Here is a 21832-nt window from a genome sequence, read left to right as displayed (position 1 = left end):
TGTGGACTAATAACTGTTATGTCGGTGCATTGGCATGGTTACTCTACTTTTTATGGGTTTAATTTAATGCCCCATTCCAAATGGGGTTTTCACCCCTTCCTACTCCCACAAAAAGCTTACATTGGTAAGCAAAACAACCTATGATAGATATAGGACAATACTTGACAATGCATTGGATGCATACTAAATGTTACAGTCACAACTTTGTATATCAGTGTACAGTGATCCATTGAGAAATTTAACTCATTTATGAAAATTCTCTAGCCAGAAATAGTGAAATGTGTGATTTTGTTTGTTTTGACCTTACAGCAGTTTTTTTACACTTAAATTGACTTAAAAGTGTGTAATTTTTCTGTTGCAGCTGCCCACTTTATATTTATATATACAGGCATACTCAGTTCAGGGAATAAACTTAAATTAACATAAACGTTTGAAAAAACGTATACATGCTTAGCCACAATATCTTATTGGATGGAGATTTTGTCTGTAACTAGACAGGGCTGCATTTTGATATGTGAAAAGCGAACGTGTCAGTCAAGAAAAAAGTGTCCATAAAGACATATTCCTTCAAATATATGTTTCTTCCTATAGTTTTTATATACACACTATTTTGAAAAAAAGAAGTGTGCCCTAAACTAGTGAGTAACCATATATAGTAACTTCACTGGGCCTGATTTACAGCATAAAAATAAACAGTTTTGACAAAAGTCGCACAAGTGAAGAAAAAAAACAAGCCTAGAGTTAGAATTGACAATTTACATATACATTTCAACTAGTGCCCCATAAAGGGTTAATACTTTTTGTTTTGTTTTATTTTATTTCCCCCCTGCTCGTATAACGCAGATGGCTCTGCGAAAATGTTTAAATGCCAAAGTTTATGAGCCATTACATCCGGTGTTGTGTATTTGCACGCGCGCTTGTGCACGTCGCGTATTGATGACGTCTGAACGCTGATCGCGCACACAGACTGATTTAGCACCAAAAGTCCAGTAAGTGGGTGTATTTTACACTTTTGTTTTACTGATCTTACAGAGTCGAGGAAAACGAGTCGTTGTTTTAACGGTTGGCGACGAGACTTCACGCTTCGGGAACCATTTTTCGAAGCTATCGTCACTGCTACATGTTAGCCATAGCTATTAGCACAAATGGTACAACTGCAAACTTTTCGTGCAACCAGACTGAGATCAGCCTCAGGAACTTAGTTGATGAACTCCATTAATCCTCCCTTGTTTGAGATGAACGAGCATCTTCTCACACTGAATGCTGAGTTGTGAGCATTGCGATAACATATGTTTCCCCGAAGAAGAAGACTTTCATATGTGCTGTCACTTGTCAAAGTTAACATCAAAGCTATGTTTTATACTGCAGCGCTGTCTAATTATTCCTGTCGGTGTAAACTGACTCGGATAAATCAGATTTTATTGTTTTCATCACAGTGTAGCAAATGGTATATGTTCGACTTGACAATATATATTATGTAGGTTAGTAAGCAGCCTGTATTTCATTGGAAACTGCAACACAAACCGAAAAGTCACCTGTGTAGTTGTGGTGCACAGGGTAATGCTTGAAGTGAAATGTAAAGTCCACGTATGTTCTTTAACTGCATTTATATTGACAGTATGTATGATTTAAGAAACTGAACTGAAAAGTACGCTGTGGTTATATATGCTCTAGCTCAGGGTTAAGTTTATTCTTCAGTTTAGTTAGTTGTTATTTAGTTGTGTGAAGGGAACCTGCAAAGTAAGAATTTCATTGTTCTGCGTAACCACTTGTGTTTTGCGGTGTATATGACGATAAACGTCTTGAATATAATGCATTGGTTAATATTTGATGTGAAAATCTACATATCAGAAATGAATGACAAGGCTGATAGAAAATATATTAAAGGATTATCCTTTTGTGTTTTATTTTCCATAAATATATGTATTTATTTATTTCTCAAACTGGAATTGCACATTTACAACAACCTTTAAGTAATTGTACTGCCAGTGTTTGGCATGTGACATAAAATAGGCTTTTCCCCTCTGTAATAGTAGATTAGTACGTAACTGCCTGCTATGCAAGCCAAAAGTTTTACTGTACGTTGAATCGCAAATGCTAGAAACATGTATGTGTAATTATGATATTTACTGCTATGTCTTTCTTTCAGTGCAGTTAGAATCTCAGATAAGCCATAAAACAAAGCTCCTCATTGTGCAGTGTGGAATGAGTTTGTTACAGTCTTTAATAGGAATCTGTGTGGTTTTTTTTGTGGTATTTCAATAATGTTATATAGAAGAATGTTTGAATAAACAAGCACCTCATTATATAAAAGTCCCCTATGGAGGAAAAAAACAAACAAATCCCTATCCCTTATATATTTACTTGAAATAAAGGTTTATTATTTATCTCTGTCTTGAATGTCTGTGACATAAATTGACCTTTCCATGTGAAAATGGAGGAAGCAAAGACAAAAAGCAACTTTTGGCCATTTTAATTAAAATTAAAAAAAAAAAAAAAACACAGGACAGATGGACTTTTAGTGCTGTATTGCAGAATAAAGGAAACAGTTAACTGTAATTAGTGTGATCCACACTGCGAAATTCATCCAACATTCAGCTTCAGCCATTTCTGGATAGCTGTAGCTTGCAGACATCAGTTACAGTTAGGTTATGCAACTATGTTAAACCAGTGTGTTAATTTGTTTTAGTTGGGTGTCAATATTTAGCAAAACATTTGCTAAGAAGTTCCTTTAAAAAAAAAAAAAAAGTGTGCATAGTCATCCATTAAAAGTAAAGACAGTCACAAATAAAACAAACCGTTCACGCAGTGCTTAATGCCCCTGCAGACGGTGTGACCATGGGAAGCTGTAAATATGAAAGACTGTCTGTCATGGTCTGCTTTGCTGATTGCTTTTCATTTCCTCATTGACGATGTGTCTCCAAATAAAAGAAACTCCTTCGCACTTCATCGTGAAACTAATGATAGTGCTTTCTATTTATTAATGGCAGTGCCATGCTGCTCTCACTCGCCTGCGCTGAAATGCAATATAAATCATTGTATTTGGTTCTGAATCTAGTGAGGCATGGAAAATTCATGTCTTAATGAAAGAAAAGAGCCTAAATGCTTGCATAATAGGAAAATACATTTAACAATGTGTTTTCAAGGGATTTCAAGCTGGAGCATAACCTTTTACATGTTACTCAGCATCTAAGATTGATCAAAGGAAACCACATGTCAGTTTCCAAGAACTGACATGTGGGAGAATAAAGAATAAGGGAAATTAGTCCAACTGTAATTCTTTCTTCTTCCTCCTTGATCCTTTTCCCTTTTGACCTTAAATCACTTCACTCTTCCTCCTTCCACCAAATAAAGTGTTACTGATTACGTTGCCCAGTTTCTGTTGACATTATGACACATCTTTTAAATGCCGTTAACTGTTTTGACAGAAGATGTCGTCTTTTTGCGGCACCGGCGATGACTTTCAAGATGCAGGTCAAGAGACCACTGAAAAACAGGCAAGTGTAGTGCGTGACAGGAGAGATTTTTATTTATTTATTTTAAGGTATTTGTATGAACTGAAGTCTTCTAAATGCCTTTCTTAAGCGAGATGGTGATTTAAAAACTTGTGAGAATTTGAAAAATGTTACAGTAAAATGCAAAAGACAGGAAGTTAATGCTGCTAAAAATTGTAAAATAAAATGATAAACATTTTAATTGAAGTTAATTAATTTTGATGCACTTTGTGTTATCCTTGCTAATACAACAGTCACACCTTGGAGCTTAGGATGTATTAACTGAATTCGTTTGAAAAATGACTCACCCACGGGCTAATAAAAGGAGTTGATTGTGTCGGTTTTCTAGGTGTTGCACTGTGTGTTTTAGTAGCTACAATTCCAGAGTACAAGAGACTTGGCAGCAGATTTAGAATCAAGTTTCTGTCACATTTATATTTCTGCATCACTCACTGAATTCCAGTGACAATGCAGAGAGTAGTTTGTTGGTTGTAACTTTACAGCTGAGCTTCATGTGTGATGTTAGTGAGGTAGACGGCTTGATGATGTGCGCGTTTAAAATCTATTGGCCCAGCTGAGGGTTCGAAGGGTGCTGTAGTTAAAAGAATCGGTGAAAACGTTTGTCTTCGTAAACTAAATCTATATAATGTACATTATGGATGTATAAAACGCTGTAAGCCTGATTTTTATGTAATTTTTTAATAAGGTTAATGTATGAACTGCTACGATTGATATGCTTGTAAAGCTGTCAAAAAAGAGGACTTTCATTTTTGGACTTTATATGCAAATAATTTCCTATGAACTGTTGCTATGGCAATGTAAAGTACTGCTTACAGACATAAATTCCACTGTTAATGTAGTTGCCACATTACTAAACCTTGATTTGCTACAATAAAAAGTGATTGTATCTTGGTATAACATTAAAAGCAAATAGGCTACTGGTAGTTGTAATTTAATTGGTATTTATTTATTCTTTTGTGCCGGGGAAACAAAGCTTCATAATGAGGTGGGAAAAAAAAGTATCTGGCTCTTAACCACCCTATCTGTGAATATCTAATTAATTTTATCTTTATGTGCAAATACCGTTCAATTTTAAGTATCAGTGGATACTGAAGTTCGCCGTGTAAATGTTGTAGCGTTCAAAGTTTAAAATGCAGTGCATGAGTTTTTACTTTACTTGACACTGGCTGATGCAACGTATTCAACTGTTGTTACTCAAGTTACACTTTTGCGTCTGTTACAGGACAAGGAACATCCACGTGTCCTCATTCCTGAGTTATGTCGGCTCTTCTATCAGCTGGGATGGGTGACGGGGACGGGTGGAGGGATAAGTCTGAAACAAGGGTTCGTATGTAAATTTGTTTTCAACTTACAATGCAGAGCATTGTGAAATATTGGAAATGTTGAGGCTTATCCTCTGTTGCTCATCTGTGAAGGATATTTCCTGTTAAAATTACTGATTGGCACACCGTTAATACGAATGTCTTTGGAAACGCCAAAGATGCCAAAACATAGTTTTTGTTGGTGGATGTGTGTGCATGGCAGTGATTCAGGATTCAGTGAGGTTAATAGGGAGTTTGTTATATTAGTTTTGACAGTGTGTGTGAATCTAGGTTAAAAGCAGAAGGCCGTAGTTTTGCTGTAATGAAACAGAATTCAAACCGAAGGCTTTGACAGGTTATTACAAGCATCTTTGAACTATGTTGTCTTGGAAGGCAGCTACAAAGAAAGCACCACCCATTAGCTAATCTCTTTGAAGTGTGGAATGGCAGACATTCATTTAAGCCAGCAAGGTAACTTGATGAAACTTCCAGTGAAGCCAGATAACCATTCAGCCACAGCTTCATGCACACTGGCAACTCTAAAATGATTCGAGGGAGAGTTTTCCATCTCGTTGAATGATTATACCTTAAGATTCAAATAGAAAATGAGCAGTTGTAAGCTCCTCTTTGGATCATTCCTCAAAAAGCCTGCAGTTTCACAGAATAACTATCTTTCAGTTTGACTTTTTTTTTTTTTTTTTTTAAACCCCCCCCCCCCCCCCCCTTATTCCTCCCCCCCCAAAAAAAAAAAAAAAAAAAATAGGACACATTTGACGCAGGCTTGTGTCATTACAGATGGAGTATGCCGTGGTAATTTACGGCCATGACATTTATCACCTCAGTGCATTTTGTGATGATAAAAAGAAAATATCACCAAACAACACAAATCATATGTATTGGACCTAATGTTGAATCGATCAGGCAGCCAGAATACATAATGCAGTAGTGTTGTTTTACACAAAAGTGTGTTGTTGTTCGGGGGGTTTTTTTTGTTTGCTGTAAGCGCAGGGCTGAATTTTAAGCTCTTCTGCCTTTTTCTCCTGCCCCCCACCCTCCTCTTCACAGCTGCTTTGGTTTGACTCAGAAATGACTCACAGCCTGAGGCAGCCTCACCGAAACTTGCACTCAAAATCAATAAGCTACTCCTCTATCTGGAAATGTTTGTTGCTAGATAAAGAAGGGAACAATGGTTCCATCTACTAGACTCTATTGGGAAATGTCAAGGCACAAAACATTTAAGCAAAAAGAAAGGTTGTTTCAAAGATTTTGAGGGAATCAGCTGAATTTCTCTATTTAACACTGCCACTTGCATTTGTTTGCATTTCACTCCAGGCTTTGTTCCATCGGGTCTTGTGGACAAGGCTATAGAATACCAGGTTTTCTAACAAAGAGAATGCTGTATTAGCGAAATGTCACATGATATTTACACACATAACAGTTGTGATATTTACACTGCAGTTCAAAGACGGTTCCAAGTAAATGGAAAGGCAGAGCAATAAAGTGCTCCAGGTGAACCGCCAAACTCTGAGCCAACTTTGTGTTTAACTGGTGGACAAAGAAAAAAGTGAAATTGGATTGCAAAAGTCTTGAACCACCCCTTTTCATATTTTTTGTCCTTGGATATAGTTTGATTCCAAGAGACAGACTTTCTTGTACGTCTTGGAAATCATTTGTTCCAATATCTTTAGGTGAATCTACAAAAGATGGCACAATATAAAGTGATTTTGCACCAGTGACGTAATTTCTTAAAAAAGCTATTAAGTGAAAACGTATGTCCACATGGTGCGCAGTGTCATTTAAAAAATTTGAGTGAACTGGACAAGTAAAAGACAAAAGAAGCGGCTGGCTTAAAAATGCAAGCAGATGATATTCAGCAGATAAACATTTTTTTGAGTCATGTCCTTAGGAAATAGGAAAAGCAAAGACTTGATGCAGGAACTTGGAGATGCCTCTAGCCCTCAGTTGGTCCGTCTAGTGTTTGCAGAAGACTCGTCAGAAATGGTTCTTAAGAAAGGGAAAGGGTGGAGAAAAAAAGGCTGTGGTATACAAGAAGTGGACTAAAAATGCATGGGGACAGCTACAGCATTGTCTTCTGCCATCTGTAAAACACAGTGGAGGCTGTGTCTTGGTTTGGGGCTGCAATCGGGCCAGTGGTGTTGGAGATTGTGCCAAAATTGATGGAATTATAAACATGGAAAAGTAAAGATTTTGAGCCGCCACGCAATACCTTCTAAATTTAAGTTACTAGTTTTTTTTTCTGACGTGGAAACCCTTAGTTTCTCATGGAGTTATGAAGAAATAACTTCTAGGTTCACATCAGATGGTTGTACTACTTTATCCTCATGATATTAACTGTATTTGCTGTAAAACTTACAGAGACCAGATCTACATTGCACCATCAGGTGTTCAGAAAGAGAGAATCCAGGTGAGGAGACTGTAAGTGGTGTGAAACTTTGTTCTGCCCAGTAGAGAGCAGATTGATGTGAGTGATCAACAGTTTTGAAACTCTGTTCTTCAGCCAGAAGATATGTTTGTTTGTGACATGGAGGAGAGGGACATCAGCTGTCCTCCTGCCTGGAAGAAGTTGAAGAAGAGCCAGTGCACACCACTTTTTATGAACGCCTATACTATAAGAGGTTAGTCGCTCTTTGCACAATGCTTACCCCCCACGTTAGCCACTATAAATACACCAATTTAAATAAATAAATAAAAAAAGATCACTGTAAGTAAGTCTTTTAAATGAAGCAGTTCTTTTAGTCTGAGTCATCATTTAGTACAGCACACAGAAAAAGAAAAGACTTCTTTAATTACAGATGTTTTCTAATTTGAAAAGCTAAATGAAATGTGGGAGTGGTGCATGCTCCTGATTCATGTGCTAAATGCTGTGATTATGTTCACTTAAGTGGGTACACCGTTTAGTCATGGAAACAAAATTAAATTGTAGAAAACCATAAACTCTCAAGAAGTTTGTTCTGTTTTTATTTATTTTAAGTTGTTTATTTTAAGTCAAGTTTCCTTTTGTTTTTTTGTTTGTTTGTTTTTTTGAACAAAATACCCAGAAAGGTTTCTCTTTTGGAGATTAAATGTGAATTGACGAGCACAAGATTGTCTACAAAATAAATGTCTTCCATATGGAACAGATTTTATTAGCAAGCAGACAAGCTCAGACTCATAAAAGCAGTATTTAATAAAGGAATTGTAATAAGAAGCCAATCTGAATAATGAAATAACCTTCCCTATAATAACTTTAAAAGAGATCCACAACATAAAACTATTGCAGTTTAATTTGTAACTTAAGCATAGTTTAACTTGAGGTCCAATCATTGTTAGGGCAAGGGTATAACTTATCGTTTGCGAAAGACTGTACCAATAGACAACACTCACACATCAAAATCTCTTCCTTTGCTAAAATACAGGGGCACAGGCAGTTATACACACCCACTCGAAGGCTGCTGTCATGGCAACGCTGCTCTATCCTGGCAAAGAGTTCAGGATAACACACCAGGAGATGATCAAGGGGATTCGTAAGGGCACCTCAGGCACAAACTATCGGTATGTAATCAAGCAGCAAGGATTAGTGAAGTCCAAAGAGCTTCTAAGCATTCATTCATTTATTTATTTATTTATTTAATTTCTCATGGTGTAACAAAGTTGTTATGCAAATATGGTCACGGAAAAGGAGTAGAAACACAAACTTGAATGAAGTGGTTGACACTAGATATGTTAAACCTGAGGCTACATATAGACCAGGGGTCAGCAACCTTTAACACCCAAAGAGCCATTTGGACCCGGTTTCTATGCAAAGGAAAACACTGGGAGCCGCAAATACTTTTTGACATCTAAAATGAAGATAACACTGTATATATTGTTTTTTACCTTTATGCTTTTTGTGAACAACTAAAGTGTGTTGCTTATGAAATCCATGAAGTGCTACTGAGAAAACTACATTTTATTTATGTAATGAACACATTTTGAACTCTTAAAGAAATATAACAAAAGGAAAGACACCCAGCTGAACTAAAATGATCCAGCAAAGAAAAACTGCTGTGAGCCGCCACCCTTATATCGCCTTTGGGCTTTTGGAATGTAGCAGAGCCTTGACCTGAATTTAAAAAAATAATTGGAATAAAGCACTATGCTACTATGCAACGGGGCGATCGTGGCTCAAGAGTTGGCAGTTCGTCTTGTAATCAGAAGGTTGCCGGTTGGAACCCCGGCTCCGACAGTCTTGGTCATTGGGCAAGACACTTCACCCGTTGCCTACTGGTGGTGGTCAGAGGGCCCGGTGGCGCCAGTGTCCGGCAGCCTCGCCTCTGTCAGTGCGCTGTGGCTACAGTGTAGCTTGCCATCACCAGTGTGTGAATGGGTGGATGACTGAATGTGTAAAGCGCTTTGGGGTCCTTAGGGACTAGTAAAGCGCTATACAAATACAGGCCATTTACTAAAAAATTAAAAATAAATATTTGCAAAATTCTGCATAAATTTTATTTACTTATATTTATTTTACCTGGTAAATGTGTGTGGCGGGGCGTGGTCTGCAGTGCATAATTGGCCAACCTGGGGTTGAAAGTCTCTGTAAATGCACAGCGTTTCAGCGGGTATACCAGCTTCCGCGAGTGTGACACTTATTTTGAGCGACGAAAAATAATAAAATATAATTTTATTTTTATATTTCAAAATCACAATAATCTTCCAATTTAGAACTACAAGTTTAAAAAGAACTAACACAAAAAATACACTTCAGCTAAGTACTTGTAATTTATTTTCCCAAACCACGCGGAGCTGCAGTATAAGGACTAAAGAGCCGCAGGTTGCCGACCCCTGGTATAGACTATTTATTTTTATGTTATCCAACGTATCCCAAACAAACTCATGAGCTGAGAACAATTAAATGAAGTGGAAACCTGTCCAACGAGAATGATTAAGTCGAGGCAGGGTTTTGGCACAAGCTCGTGTACTTTCAATCTGGCAGTAGAAATTTCCAGCATTTGCCTAGTAGTTCAGCCAGCTTTCCGTGGAAACATGTTTGGTTTATTGTTTTGGTCGGGGTTAAGAAAAGCATAACTGCAGTATGTGCTGAAGAGGGTTTTTTTTTTTTTTTTTTTTTTTTTTGTTGGCTATTTATACATCATCATCTTGCCCATGTTTATTGCCATCTCTTTCCCAATAACCCTGATGTTGGTTGGGAAACCTTTTATGCACTGTTCATTGTTATGTGCTGATAGCTATCTAACCACACAACTGAATGAATGAAGGAAATTTTGGCACCATGGTTAAAGCCTGTTGAAATAGGGTGGCAGCTGATTATATTAAATGATGAACTTTTTAGCTTTTAACATGCTGCACAGGTCTAAAACTTGGTTATAAAATGCAAATGAGAGAAACAACAACTCCTCACAGGGTTCATACTCAACTACTTTAAGTTCAAAGCTTGATTCACCCTCACTGTGTTGCCTCCTTTTGATTGCCACCCAATCAAAGATTCTGGCAAGCTGATGGCAGCGTCAGCCTCCGAGAACAAGCATATAGAGCATGTATCTGACTGTACTCTGGTGGGAAAAGGGTGAAAAGGAACAACTTTAGCAGTTATCAGCTTTTGTGTCATTTGTCATGTTTACACAGGTATGATGACTTCCTGGTTGTGCCGATTATTGAAAATACACCAGAGGAGAAGGACTTGAAAGACCGGATGGCTCGGGCAATGGAAGAATATCCAGATTCATGTGCAGTTCTTGTCCGCAGGCATGGTGTCTATGTGTGGGGCGAGTCGTGGGAAAAAGCGAAGACTATGTGAGCATTTATTTCACTGCACTATTCCACTTGTTGCTATAAACATGATAAGATACGCAAAACAAGACTTTTGATGAAGTTTTTGACATTTCTAGTATAGTTTGTCAAACTTTCTGTAGAGGGTGAATTGTTAAGATTTGGAGTTTCCATTAGGGTTGTCTTTCACCGTGAAATTTTAAGTTGTTGTAAGTCACACATACGTTGTCCAATCAGTCCAAAACCTCTTGTGGTTAATGAAAAGACAGCCAGAACATATCTACATGTCACTAATGAGCGATAGTTATAGCAGCATGTTTATGCTTTGATTAATGTAGCTGCTTAACCACATTATTTCAAATGTGGTCAGAAGAGCCTTCAGATCTAGATGATGCTTTATGATGAAAAATTTGAGTTTTCATTTAACGCCATGCCCCGGCACCATGAAGAATGGGTTTGAAAAAGGAAATATTTTTGAAACCACTGCCTCAATCTAACAGGAAGTTCACTACTTTGAATTTAACAGGTTTTTGCCATTTTCAGACTACAGTCACACAGGCAACCCTCTGCCAACCAGTCGGCTATAGTTTGCATGCAAGACACTGGCTTTTTTCTGAGTACAAGTGAATGTTTTCCAAATTGATGGAGCATGATGGACTTTCACTTTCAAGGTGAACGTTCTCGGTTTCCAGTTCATCACATTTTTCAACAGTTTCAATACTGCTTGGCAAGCTGTTTGTTTGCAGACAAGTTGTCATCTTCCAACCAATCTAGTGGCGACCATAGCCACATGCTAGTGTCCAAACCTCCCCTTTGATCACTGTTCCCAACAACCAGTCTGCAACCAGCTGGGTGATGAACACTTTTCCCTCCTGACTGGTTGCCAAATGGTTGCTGACCATTCTCTAGGCCTGTGTGACAGAATAAACACAATAAACACCCCATTTTGATTGAATCTTATATACTTGTTCTTTGGTTAGTTTAATCTAAAAGCTTTTGTTATGCTAACTTGTAAAGAAATTTGTTGCAGGGCATGTCTGTGGCAGCATGGCAAATTTTGATTGGAGTCCAAGCATTACATGTCAATTTTCACTGATATAGTTTCACCTGTTCTCAACAGGAATTTTGCATTATGTGATAAACATTATCAGAGATATACAAATATTCATTGTTTATTCTACATTTGATATACAGTAAAATATAAATAGCGGGTGCTCTAAAACGCCACCTAGTGGTTACATAACGTGATAAGCAACTAATTTGTACAACACCCACTTAGACTCCAGGACTTAAGACTTTTACCTGACTGCACAAATCCCCTCTACTAAAGTGCAAAGGCCAGACCATCTCTGCTTATGGCTTTATTTATTTATTTTGTGTTATAATCTTGCAAAAGCATATTAGTTTTAATAATTTCTGTTGCATCTTTCCTGTGTTTTCCAGGTGCGAATGCTACGACTACCTGTTTGACGTTGCAGTCCAGATGAAGCAATGTGGACTGGACCCCTCAGCCCTTCCGATGGAAGAAAAAGGAATAGTTTGATATTTGATGGTGCTTTTCAAAGAGACATTTGTGGCAGAAAGGTTAGTGGAGTTCAATCAGGAGAGCAGATTGTAATCATTTGCCTTTCATGCCAGCCTGCTTCAAATTTGATGAAATTTGATGGTAAGGGTAGATTCAGGGTTGAAGGAGATTGAATGCCTGCGATCTGGAAGAATCTGAAGGAACACTGTGAAGCACTGTGGGACAACTCATGAGTGAGCAGCTGTCAAATCAATGTCCTTAGGTTCAAATGTTTTTCTATTCAAGTCTGACTGGACTGAAATCAAGGTCTCGGTGTATGCCAGGCATGAACATCACGCTGCATTTCACTGACTGCTTCAATCGATTTAGAAAAAAAAAAAACTGCAAAAAAGCCAATAAAATGTGTAATTGTGTAAAATAAGTGTAGGTTTTCTGTTTCTTAAGTTTTCGGAAATAGTTAAATAAAATCCAGTTTTCCTTTCTAAAACACGATCTTTCTCATGTTAATTTTTCAATACAAGCCCAGGGAGACACCTGATGTTCTGTATATGTAAATAAAGCACATCTTTAACCTATAAAAAATACAGCATACATAGAAATGGCTGCTCATTTTTCTCAAACACTGCTTACCAAATGTGACCCCATGTTGGATGAAAGAACTCTTGCTGTACCCGTGGACGTTGTTTCGCTCTCACGCCACCGTTCCAGGAACAGGCATGTGCATTTGTGTGCAGGCATCTCACGGCATCTGCGGATCCTCGCACAGCATGAATTCAGTCGTCGGCATACTCATTTCTCATGAAAGCCAGAGCTGTTGTTCTTTTAACAAGCTCCCTCTGCTGCCACCATCCCATTGTTTCCACCGCTACACTCATTCAAAACAGAACACTGTCAAATGTGCCGCAGGCTTATTTAAAATTGGTGAAAACAAGAAATGTACAGAAAACATAAACAAAAATATTCTTTTGTGTTGCACCAACGCTGCCAAGCCCCCCCCCCCCCCCCCCCCCCCCCCCCCCCAACTGATTAATGAGGATCTCTGGTAAGCTCATTTGCAAAAGAAACCGAACACCAGCCTGTAACACAGAAAATGACATTCTGAAGCTCACAATGTCAGAGACACAATGTCTCAACGGAAATGAGTTCTCTGATTTTTACTTCTTTCTTTCTTTGCGGCTGCTGTTCAGTGATTTTTATCTATAAAAAAATCATTCACATTTAAAAACTCAAAAGTATGCAGCAATGTGAAAGTTGGACTGAAATCTGACAATATCATTTTGATAGACTCAGACTGCTCATCCTAATATTATGTATATTATAATTCCCAATATTCATTCCATTATGCATTCCTATTAATATTTATCGCCTGTCAGCCTCAAAAGTTCAGCAGCAACAGACGCATTAAGAATAGAATATGAAGAAAGAAGAAGAATGATATTAGAGCTCAGGGGGTTGCTGTGGCAGATTAAACCACGCTGAAGTGGGGCTGAGTGGGTACAGACACCTGACTCACAAATACAAAGTTAAACACATACAGGTTTATTTTTGATGGTGAAGTGGGATTAGGATGAAGTATGAACTTGTCCCTGAGAGATCAGGAGCAGAGAACTACTGGTATTGTAAGTGACCAGGATGATCTTGTACTCTAATACGTATTGGGAGGAAAGGCCATTTAAGTTTAATAAAATACAAAGGCAAGGTATTTTTAAAAAAAAATAATTGGATTGCAAACATTTTACGTTCTGTTATCAAATCATGGCATCTCTTCTGAAGAAGACCTCTATCCCAAAGCGAGTATTTGTTTTAGTATTTAATAATAATTTACCTTTTAAGTGTCTATAAAGTGTATTAACAGGCCTTAAATAGCAAAAGTACTGGAGTGTCATCAGCTCCATTTTCAAGGATATAATTGAAGGGTGAAAATGAAGGCTTATTGGATCTTGGTGCTACTGTGCTGTTTGAAGCCTTTTTTTGCGTGTGTTTCTCTTGAATCTTTGGCCTAAAATGACATTACATTACAAAAAAGTTTGCAATAACTGTTGAGGAACCACTTTTATACCAAGACCTGCTTTTGAGAGGTACTGGCTCTAAATGGCTGAAGGCACAAACCCTCGAAACCTTTAAGCTTTCAATCAAACAAGCTCAGATAATTGATTGTTTTTGCTCACTGGTTCAGTTTGATTTCCCTCAAAAGGTTTATTGGTGGCCAAGCAGCATAGCTGTGTAGGTACCCATTTTTTTCTGAAGTCTCTTAACACCTCTAGAACCAAGGGCTATAGTGTCTAAACAAAGGGTCAAAGTCACTGGTCAAATTATTTTCAATCTTTGCTAAAATTGGGATAGATTATCTTCAGATTAAGCTTCAGACAGGTTATCGTATTGATTGTTGATTCATCACAGCCAGCCGGTACAGTCAACTGCTCCTGAGGCAATATCTCACTTGTGGCATTTAACATTTTTGACATCAAAATGCACATCATAACTGCTGATGGTTTTTTCTTTAAACAAGTATTTAGGGGTCTCAGTGGTGAAATATTCAATTTCATTTTCCATGGGTCTTTTTTTTTCCCCCTTAATTTACACCATAAGATTTTCTGACAAAGTGTCACAATCTTGGAGCTTATTTTTTCTATCCATCTAACTAGCTATCTTGTCCTTATCCAGTTCAGGGTCATTGGACGACTGGAGCCCAGCCCATGTGTAGCCTGGCCATTCTCTGGCATCAATGAGACATTTTCTGTCTGAGAACCGCCGCTCACTGGACATTTTCTCTCTCTAACCATTCTCTGTAAACCCAAGAGATTGTTGCATGGGGGAAAACCCAGTAGATCAGCAGTTTCTGAAATACCCAGACCAGCCTGTCTGGCGCAAACAACCATCCCTCTTTCAAAGTCATGCAGACAATGTATCTTCCCTATTCTAATGCTCGATTTGAACTTGTCTTGATTGTCTTGTGCATGTCTGTATACCTCAGTGCAATGAGTTGCATCAACGAGTAGTTGAACAGGTGTCTCTAAAGGGGCTCATCACTGTATCCGAATGGTCTAGAAATCACATCATTCGACTCCTTTTCTCATTTATCAGTATAACCACTAGCGGTCCTGCTCAAGAACACACAAGTTGTTACACAGGCCATCTCCTTATGTTTTGCCCAGCTTTTTCTATCAGATGAAGGATGTTTAACAGGTCAAGTGCTGTAGAGGTGCCACTCGACCCATAAATTATTTTCAAGTTGTAATACTGTGCTTGGCACCCATGTCTCAGCAGAAAAAGAACATTCATTGTAACCCCATCTTTTTTTTCCCTCATTGATTAAAGTGTAATTGAGTTTATGATTTTTAGCTTCAGTAAAAGCCTCATGACAGACCAAATGGTCACCTGAATTTATATTATTGACGTTCAGTACTGTAACCCTACATGGTAACGTGGCACATAGTCACTCAACACTTGAATATCACTCATTTAGATCAGGGTATGATATAAGTATACTCTATGAAATACCTCTTCAGTATTTTGACATTCTTTGACTCCTCTTTTCTTGACATTCTGCATTTATTTGGTCATTTTCCATATACAGACAATTAAGATCATTGTTTTCACACCTGAGACTATTAGGCTTATGTTTCATGTTTACTCCTATGCATGTAAAAATGATTTGCCAACTGTCAGTCCTAAATTACTAAATCGAATTTAAAGCTTATGCTGATTTTTCTACCACTACTTGTTAAAAACCATTAAAATGAACAAAGGTAATAGGTTGAATATTGAGCCACAGTCATTACTGACTGGTATGTTAAATCTAGAGACAAAAAAATCCCAAATGGATCTTAATGATCCATCACTGTTTAATTTCAGGGAGTCATTGCTTGTAATTCAGTAATTACTGAGTGCAAACATGAACTGTGCTCACAGACAATTAAATGTTTTGGTGTAGGATTTTAGGCTTTCATTTCTAGCACCTAACAGAAAAAAGGACTCGAGGCAAAGTGCTGTAGCTTATTCAGGTTGGCACTGAAAATAAACCCTTTCTATCGGGTTAGTTTATATGGCATTGATGATCAGTAAATTAACTCGGGGAGCTGGCTAAATAAGCTTGGTAAGCCATGTATAAATCAAGTTAAGTGGCTGTGGCTGATGTGAGCTGCAGCTCTAAAAACAAAAGAATATTTGAACCAGTGTGTGCTGTGGTTTCAAGCTACATTTTGAAGGGGCAGGTGTCGGGTGAACTGTCGGTTTATTTTTCCTTATGTCCTCTGCGAGTGGTAATGGTTTGATGTCTGCCAAATGCCAATGTGAATCAGCTTCCTCAGCAAAGTTATCAGACCAGCAGCAGCTCTTGCTCTGGGCCCTCTTCTTCTCTTAATCCTTTCACTCAGGCCTCACTTTGGTTTTTTTGTTTTGTTTTGTTTTTTTGCCTGCTCTGACTTTGCTGATATAAACGTAATAAACTTCTTGTGCTTTGAAAAAAAAACAAAAACCTGTTTGCATCTACAAATGCAATTATTTTCTCTAAACTTTAGATATGCTAATGCTTTAGAGAATGTGCTTTAAATCCAATCATTTATTGTCTATTTGTAGAATGCTTGTACAGGGAAAAGGGTGTGTGTGTTCTCTGCTTTATGAATACTTTACTGTGTTGTAGTGGGTTTGGTTTTCGAATGTCTTTCAGGGGGAATTGAGAACATAAGAGCAGCAAGCCTGGACCTGAAGCTTAGGAGAAAACTGGGTGATGCAACAAGACAATGAACCAAAGCACACAAGTAAATCAATGGCAGGATGGTTGGAAAAATTTTCAACCCAGCTGAGATGCTATAGCATGACTTAACAAGGGCTGTTCAATCAAGGCATCCCAGAAATAATATGATGAAATAAAACATTTTTGCAGTGAAGAATGCTCTGAAATTTCTCTTCACCCTATGTTCACCCTATGTGTGAAGCAACAGGAAATGTCTGATGTAGGTTGTTGCTAATACAGGGGTTTAGCAGTTTATTTTTTTCTTCTTCCTCTCATTATTATTATTTTTTGGATTTAACGACATAAAAAAGTACTGTTTGACTGAATTAGATCACATTTTAGGCAGAATCATTAGAGAAATCAAAGCAAAACAGCTTCAGCTAGCCAGGCAGAGCCAGTGGTGTGTGCAGTCTGAGCTTGGCATTATCAAAGATTACCAAAAAACAGCAGGGAATATTTAATATAAAGTTACAAAATCTCCCAAAAGCCTGGACCTCTGTTTCCTGTCTTTCTTTTTATTTGCTACTTGGTTGGGTTCAAGTACAAAACTACATTGTGTTTGTTGGGTTAATTGGTGACTGCATGGCTTGCAATCGTGTCTAGAATGCAGAACGACATATTGCCATATTTTACCCACACAGACGATATTTATGAGGAAGAAGCAACTGTGAAATGGTTGGTGGAAACAATTAAAATAGTCGATATCCGATTTAAAATTTCAATGCAGTATACTTCCATTAAAAAAAAGATTTTTATTGAGGCATAAAAGTCTATACAATATCCACCAACTGTTTTTATACAGTACAATTTTATATTTGAGCTTACACTTTCATTTAACAAGTAAAAGATCCCTGGTTCAGTCCTGGGAGGAGACAAATCCCTTTTTGGTTGCGGCAGGAAGGGCATCCGGTCTAAAACCTGCCAATTCATACATACAGGCTAATCCACTGTGGCAACCCCTTGTGAATAAGTTGGGGGGGGGGGTTTTGCAGCTAGAGGAGATAGCTGCACGTCTGTGCGGACTTCATTATAACTTTGGCTTTGAGAACACTGCTTTGACTCTTCTTTTGTTTTCTCTTCAGTTAAAGTTCTTTTCCCTTTGAGGAGGCTCTGAAAACCCCCTCAAACGGGAAAGATTGGACTAGAAATATCATCAATAAAAATACAGAATTTATTACAACTTTCTTGTGCTAATGGGAATCCATAGCTGCCTTTTATTTTTATTACATACAGCAACACCTGTCCCTTATTTCATGGATAATTAGAATGTGCCTAAACAGGGGGAAAATGAGCACAGATTACGAGCCAAACTTATCATTAATTGATAATGTTATTACGAAATGCCAAAGCCCTATTGGCAGGTCATGGACAGCACAAATTCATCAACTAGATTGTTTCAAGGTCCAAAGCATCAGCCTGTTCTATTCTAAATCTAAGCTGGAAATATACATTTGAACAAAGAAAAGCCCATAAATAATACTGCTAAATGCAGCTTGTGCTTTGTTCCAGAAGCAGCTCATGAAGAAAAAAAAGTGCTAATCTCATAAAGTGCTTGCTATATAAAACTGCAAGCTGGTTTATAATGTAAATCTGACAGGGCATTATACCAGGTCCATCTTATTGACTTTATCAAGACCCTAAAGCCAAAGTTATGATGTTGAATCCTCCTTGAAAGTGCTGAGGCACACTGCACAATATGTCTTACCTACATTATTATCATTAATTCAATTAATGCATCCTCTCCCATCTCTTTTTACAAGAGTAGCAATGTTCCTCTGCAGTTTACTCTTTCCCTGCACTGATCAGCATGTTTAATAAATGCACATAGAATTAAAGAGTAAAAGACAGACAACCACTTCTGGTCAAGTCTTGTCTTGACTTGCAAGTCAAACAATAGCCTTAGTCCTTTGATTTTTTTTTTCTGGAATATATACATGTTGTCAGAAAAAAGAAAATCAGGTGGTTGGTGCTGATTGAAAAAAGAAGCACATTTAAGCCCCAAATACTATGCTTCAGTACATTCATGAATTACCTAACAGTTTGTTTGTGTGTCTGTGGTTTGGGGTGTGTATTGCAACATGAGTTGTCTATATAATCAAGTTAGTTTGATAGCAGAGGCAGCAAATTGTTGTCTTTGTCAGGGACACATGTTTTAGCAAATACACCGTTGTTGACAAGAGATTCAGCAGTAGCAACCATGACTGGAGTGGGTCTTTCCGCCAGCTATAATAATATAATATATTATTTGGGGGCAAATGCAGCAACAAAACTAGCACAAACCTGTTGCCCATTAAGCAAAGATGCAGGAGTGTTAAGCTGTACTTGGAGATACTGCTTTTTAGACAGTTTGATAAATGCTAGTCTTATATCTAGATTTTTTTTCCACTTACATGCCTGGTTTGTTTACTAGCTACTCTCTTTCCTCATCATGCTGTACAGTTGTTTGTTAAATATATCCCCTCTATCTCTTTAATCCTGGATATTTGGCTTTCCAAAGTTATGAAAGTGGTTGACCTATTGCCGATATAGACCGTTGCTACCTTATGTTATAGAGCTGATTTGCTTTGGAGCAGGTTATGTTCGAGTCAAGACACAAAAGTACCACTTCCTGGCTAATCAGGTGTCTGGAACACAGCGTCACCATTCCAGAGTGATTCTTCGGACCTTGGATACAGAACCAAGCAAGTCTGTAGTTTTTATAAACCCTTCACCTGTCTCTGAGCATGAATGACAAATACAGACTATTGGCAGATGGTGACTTAATTCTTCACATTTATTTTTTTCTGCTGGCTCCAAGCAGTTTTCAGGCTATTCCACTGTAGTTTTGCTGTATAGCAATATCATTCTAAAAAAAAAAAAAAACCCTTGTGACCTATTTGGGGAGGTTTGAAATTTGCAAGTCAGCAAGTTACTGGTTTTAAATATGGTTCTTTTTTTGTTGTTCTTTACTCGGTCTAAGACAGTTTATTATCAGCAGGGTTGCAGTTGAAAGAAGGCGGGTGGAAATGTCTTACACTTTAAGACGATATCCAAACAACACATTTATTTAAAGACATTAACAGCTGTAATTACAGTCGGAGCCATGGCCATCAATAAATAGACTTTGAAGAAAGTGCTGTTTAAAAAGTGTTTCTTACTATTCGAAGGATTTTACACAACATGTAGTCGTCTTAGTTTTCAAATTTTATGCTTTGCTCTTTGCTTGTAAAAATCTGCTGTTCTGCTGCATCTAGATTTTTCTATGTTTGTTATCATAAACGGCAAACACCGCTTCTTAGTCACCATAGCTAGATTGGGAAACCAGGGTTGATAACCACCTTTGTGTAACTGCTTAACATGTCGATACTTGGTTCAGTGAAGAAAGACAAGGAAAGGATACCCTATGTGTACTGAAAAGCATGGCCCCACTTGCCTGTTGAATTTTCTAAAATAAAATATCACAGTGCATTAGTTGCTTTTTAGCATAGTACAGAATAGCAGAATGCAGAATTGCATAGAACAGCTACTTTTCAAGCTATACTTGCATACTGTACCTTAATTATTATTTTCTTGCATTCTGCCACTCCGTGTATTTAGTGTACGCTACACAACAAATGCTGGCTATGTCCTTGTTGAATAAACTGCCATTTCAAAATGAGGGATTAAATTTAATAACCAAGTGTATTGTATGAACACTGGGAATCCTCCTCCTGACTCATTTAGCTTCCTGGGCATGTGCGTCATTTGCCTCCCCCTCATCACCTCCCCCAATTGAAGCTCAAGGTTCTGTCATGCAAACTACTTTTTGCCAAATCAAATTTGAATGGATTGGAGGGATGACAACCATTCCCAGTGAATGGATTTGCAAGGGACTCAGATCCTTCTTGGCACACATCCCTGCTTCAAGAAGCAGCCACAAGACAGAGTGCCTATGCAGCTGCCGCCACACATCTCAGCTATCACTAGTGAAATATTCTGTATTCCCGCAGTGTATTTCATACATAATGTGATTGGATACATCCAGCGGAGATTTGGCAGGCTTGCCTCTAATCTTGTTATTTCCACATCTGGGTTAAATGAGCTGCAAGCCAAGTAGATGTTGGATGATACATTGTTTTACACATATTTTATTATCAAAGCAAAACTGGGTTTGTCTGACATCTGAGGAATGGAGATTGTTTTCTCTGGTGAAATGATTGGGATGTCTTACATTATTGCATTACTTCTTACATTGAACCTTAAAGGTAAAATGCTGTGTCCTTGTACATAGTCATGGAAGAGCTGCAGACTAGCACATCTGTTCTTTGCAAATTCCTGATGTTTAAACCTTTCTGTTGGAGATGGGGCATTAAACGAACCAGCTATCAACTTGGGTCCGGTTCCACATCATTTCAGTCTCCGAATTCTTTTAATTGATCCCTGATGAAAAACAAAATATTTTTTCCTGAATTTCCAAAGATTTCTCCAAATTGAGTTTATATCAGGAGCATTTTTAAAAATACTGAAAAATTCTGTCGTATGCTGTGATATGGCTTTATTTTTCCAATTTAATTGTTTTGTTTTTATTCAGTAACTTAGATAAATTTCCAGACTACAAAATTGTGCAACAAAATAACTAGTAGGGGCAGGCAGATGAATGGGGCAATATACAAAAGCACAGACATGCTTACCTTTTTTTAAATTTATTTTTTAAACAGTACTTCTTTTGTTTAGAATGTGAATGTGTCAGTGTTCCATGGGAAGGGTGTAAAAAGGTCAAGATTGATCATTTTCACAATGACGCTGAAGATGAGTAAAAGTCAAGTGATGACAAATAAAAACAAAAATCCTGTCAGCAAAGGCATTGTCAGCGTCATTTGCTCTGACTGAAAAGTCTCTGCCTCTGCTTTAACAGAAGAACTGCTTCAATAGAAATGCTTTTCTAGTTTTCACTCAGTCACGTATACAGTACTGTGCAAGAGTTGCGCCACCCGTCATTTCTTTATATTTTGCTAGGAAAAAGGGAAATGGA

The 21832-nt window shown here is 37.8% G+C and overlaps 1 protein-coding gene across 2 annotated transcripts; it reads left to right on the top strand.

The window, feature by feature from the left end:
* Positions 1-898: 898 nt before the first annotated feature.
* Positions 899-12596, top strand: apip (APAF1 interacting protein). Of its 2 annotated transcripts, none has more exons than XM_006793778.3 (8): positions 899-989; positions 3429-3497; positions 4738-4838; positions 7193-7241; positions 7335-7452; positions 8233-8368; positions 10439-10606; positions 12026-12596. In XM_006793778.3, exons 2-8 carry the CDS (start codon positions 3432-3434, stop codon positions 12123-12125), a joined length of 738 nt encoding a protein of 245 aa, XP_006793841.2. In that variant the 5' UTR covers positions 899-989; positions 3429-3431; the 3' UTR covers positions 12126-12596. The 2 variants fall into 2 exon arrangements, with proteins under 2 accessions (XP_006793841.2, XP_006793842.2); XM_006793779.3 differs by having other exon boundaries at positions 917-989; positions 3432-3497.
* The last annotated feature ends 9236 nt before the right edge of the window (positions 12597-21832 follow it).

This window comes from Neolamprologus brichardi, chromosome 1 (assembly GCF_056152115.1).
Source record: "Neolamprologus brichardi isolate AB-2024 chromosome 1, ASM5615211v1, whole genome shotgun sequence".
Taxonomy (NCBI): domain Eukaryota; kingdom Metazoa; phylum Chordata; class Actinopteri; order Cichliformes; family Cichlidae; genus Neolamprologus; species Neolamprologus brichardi.
Note: the sequence above shows the minus strand (reverse complement) of the source record. Positions and strands in the feature narration are given on the sequence as shown.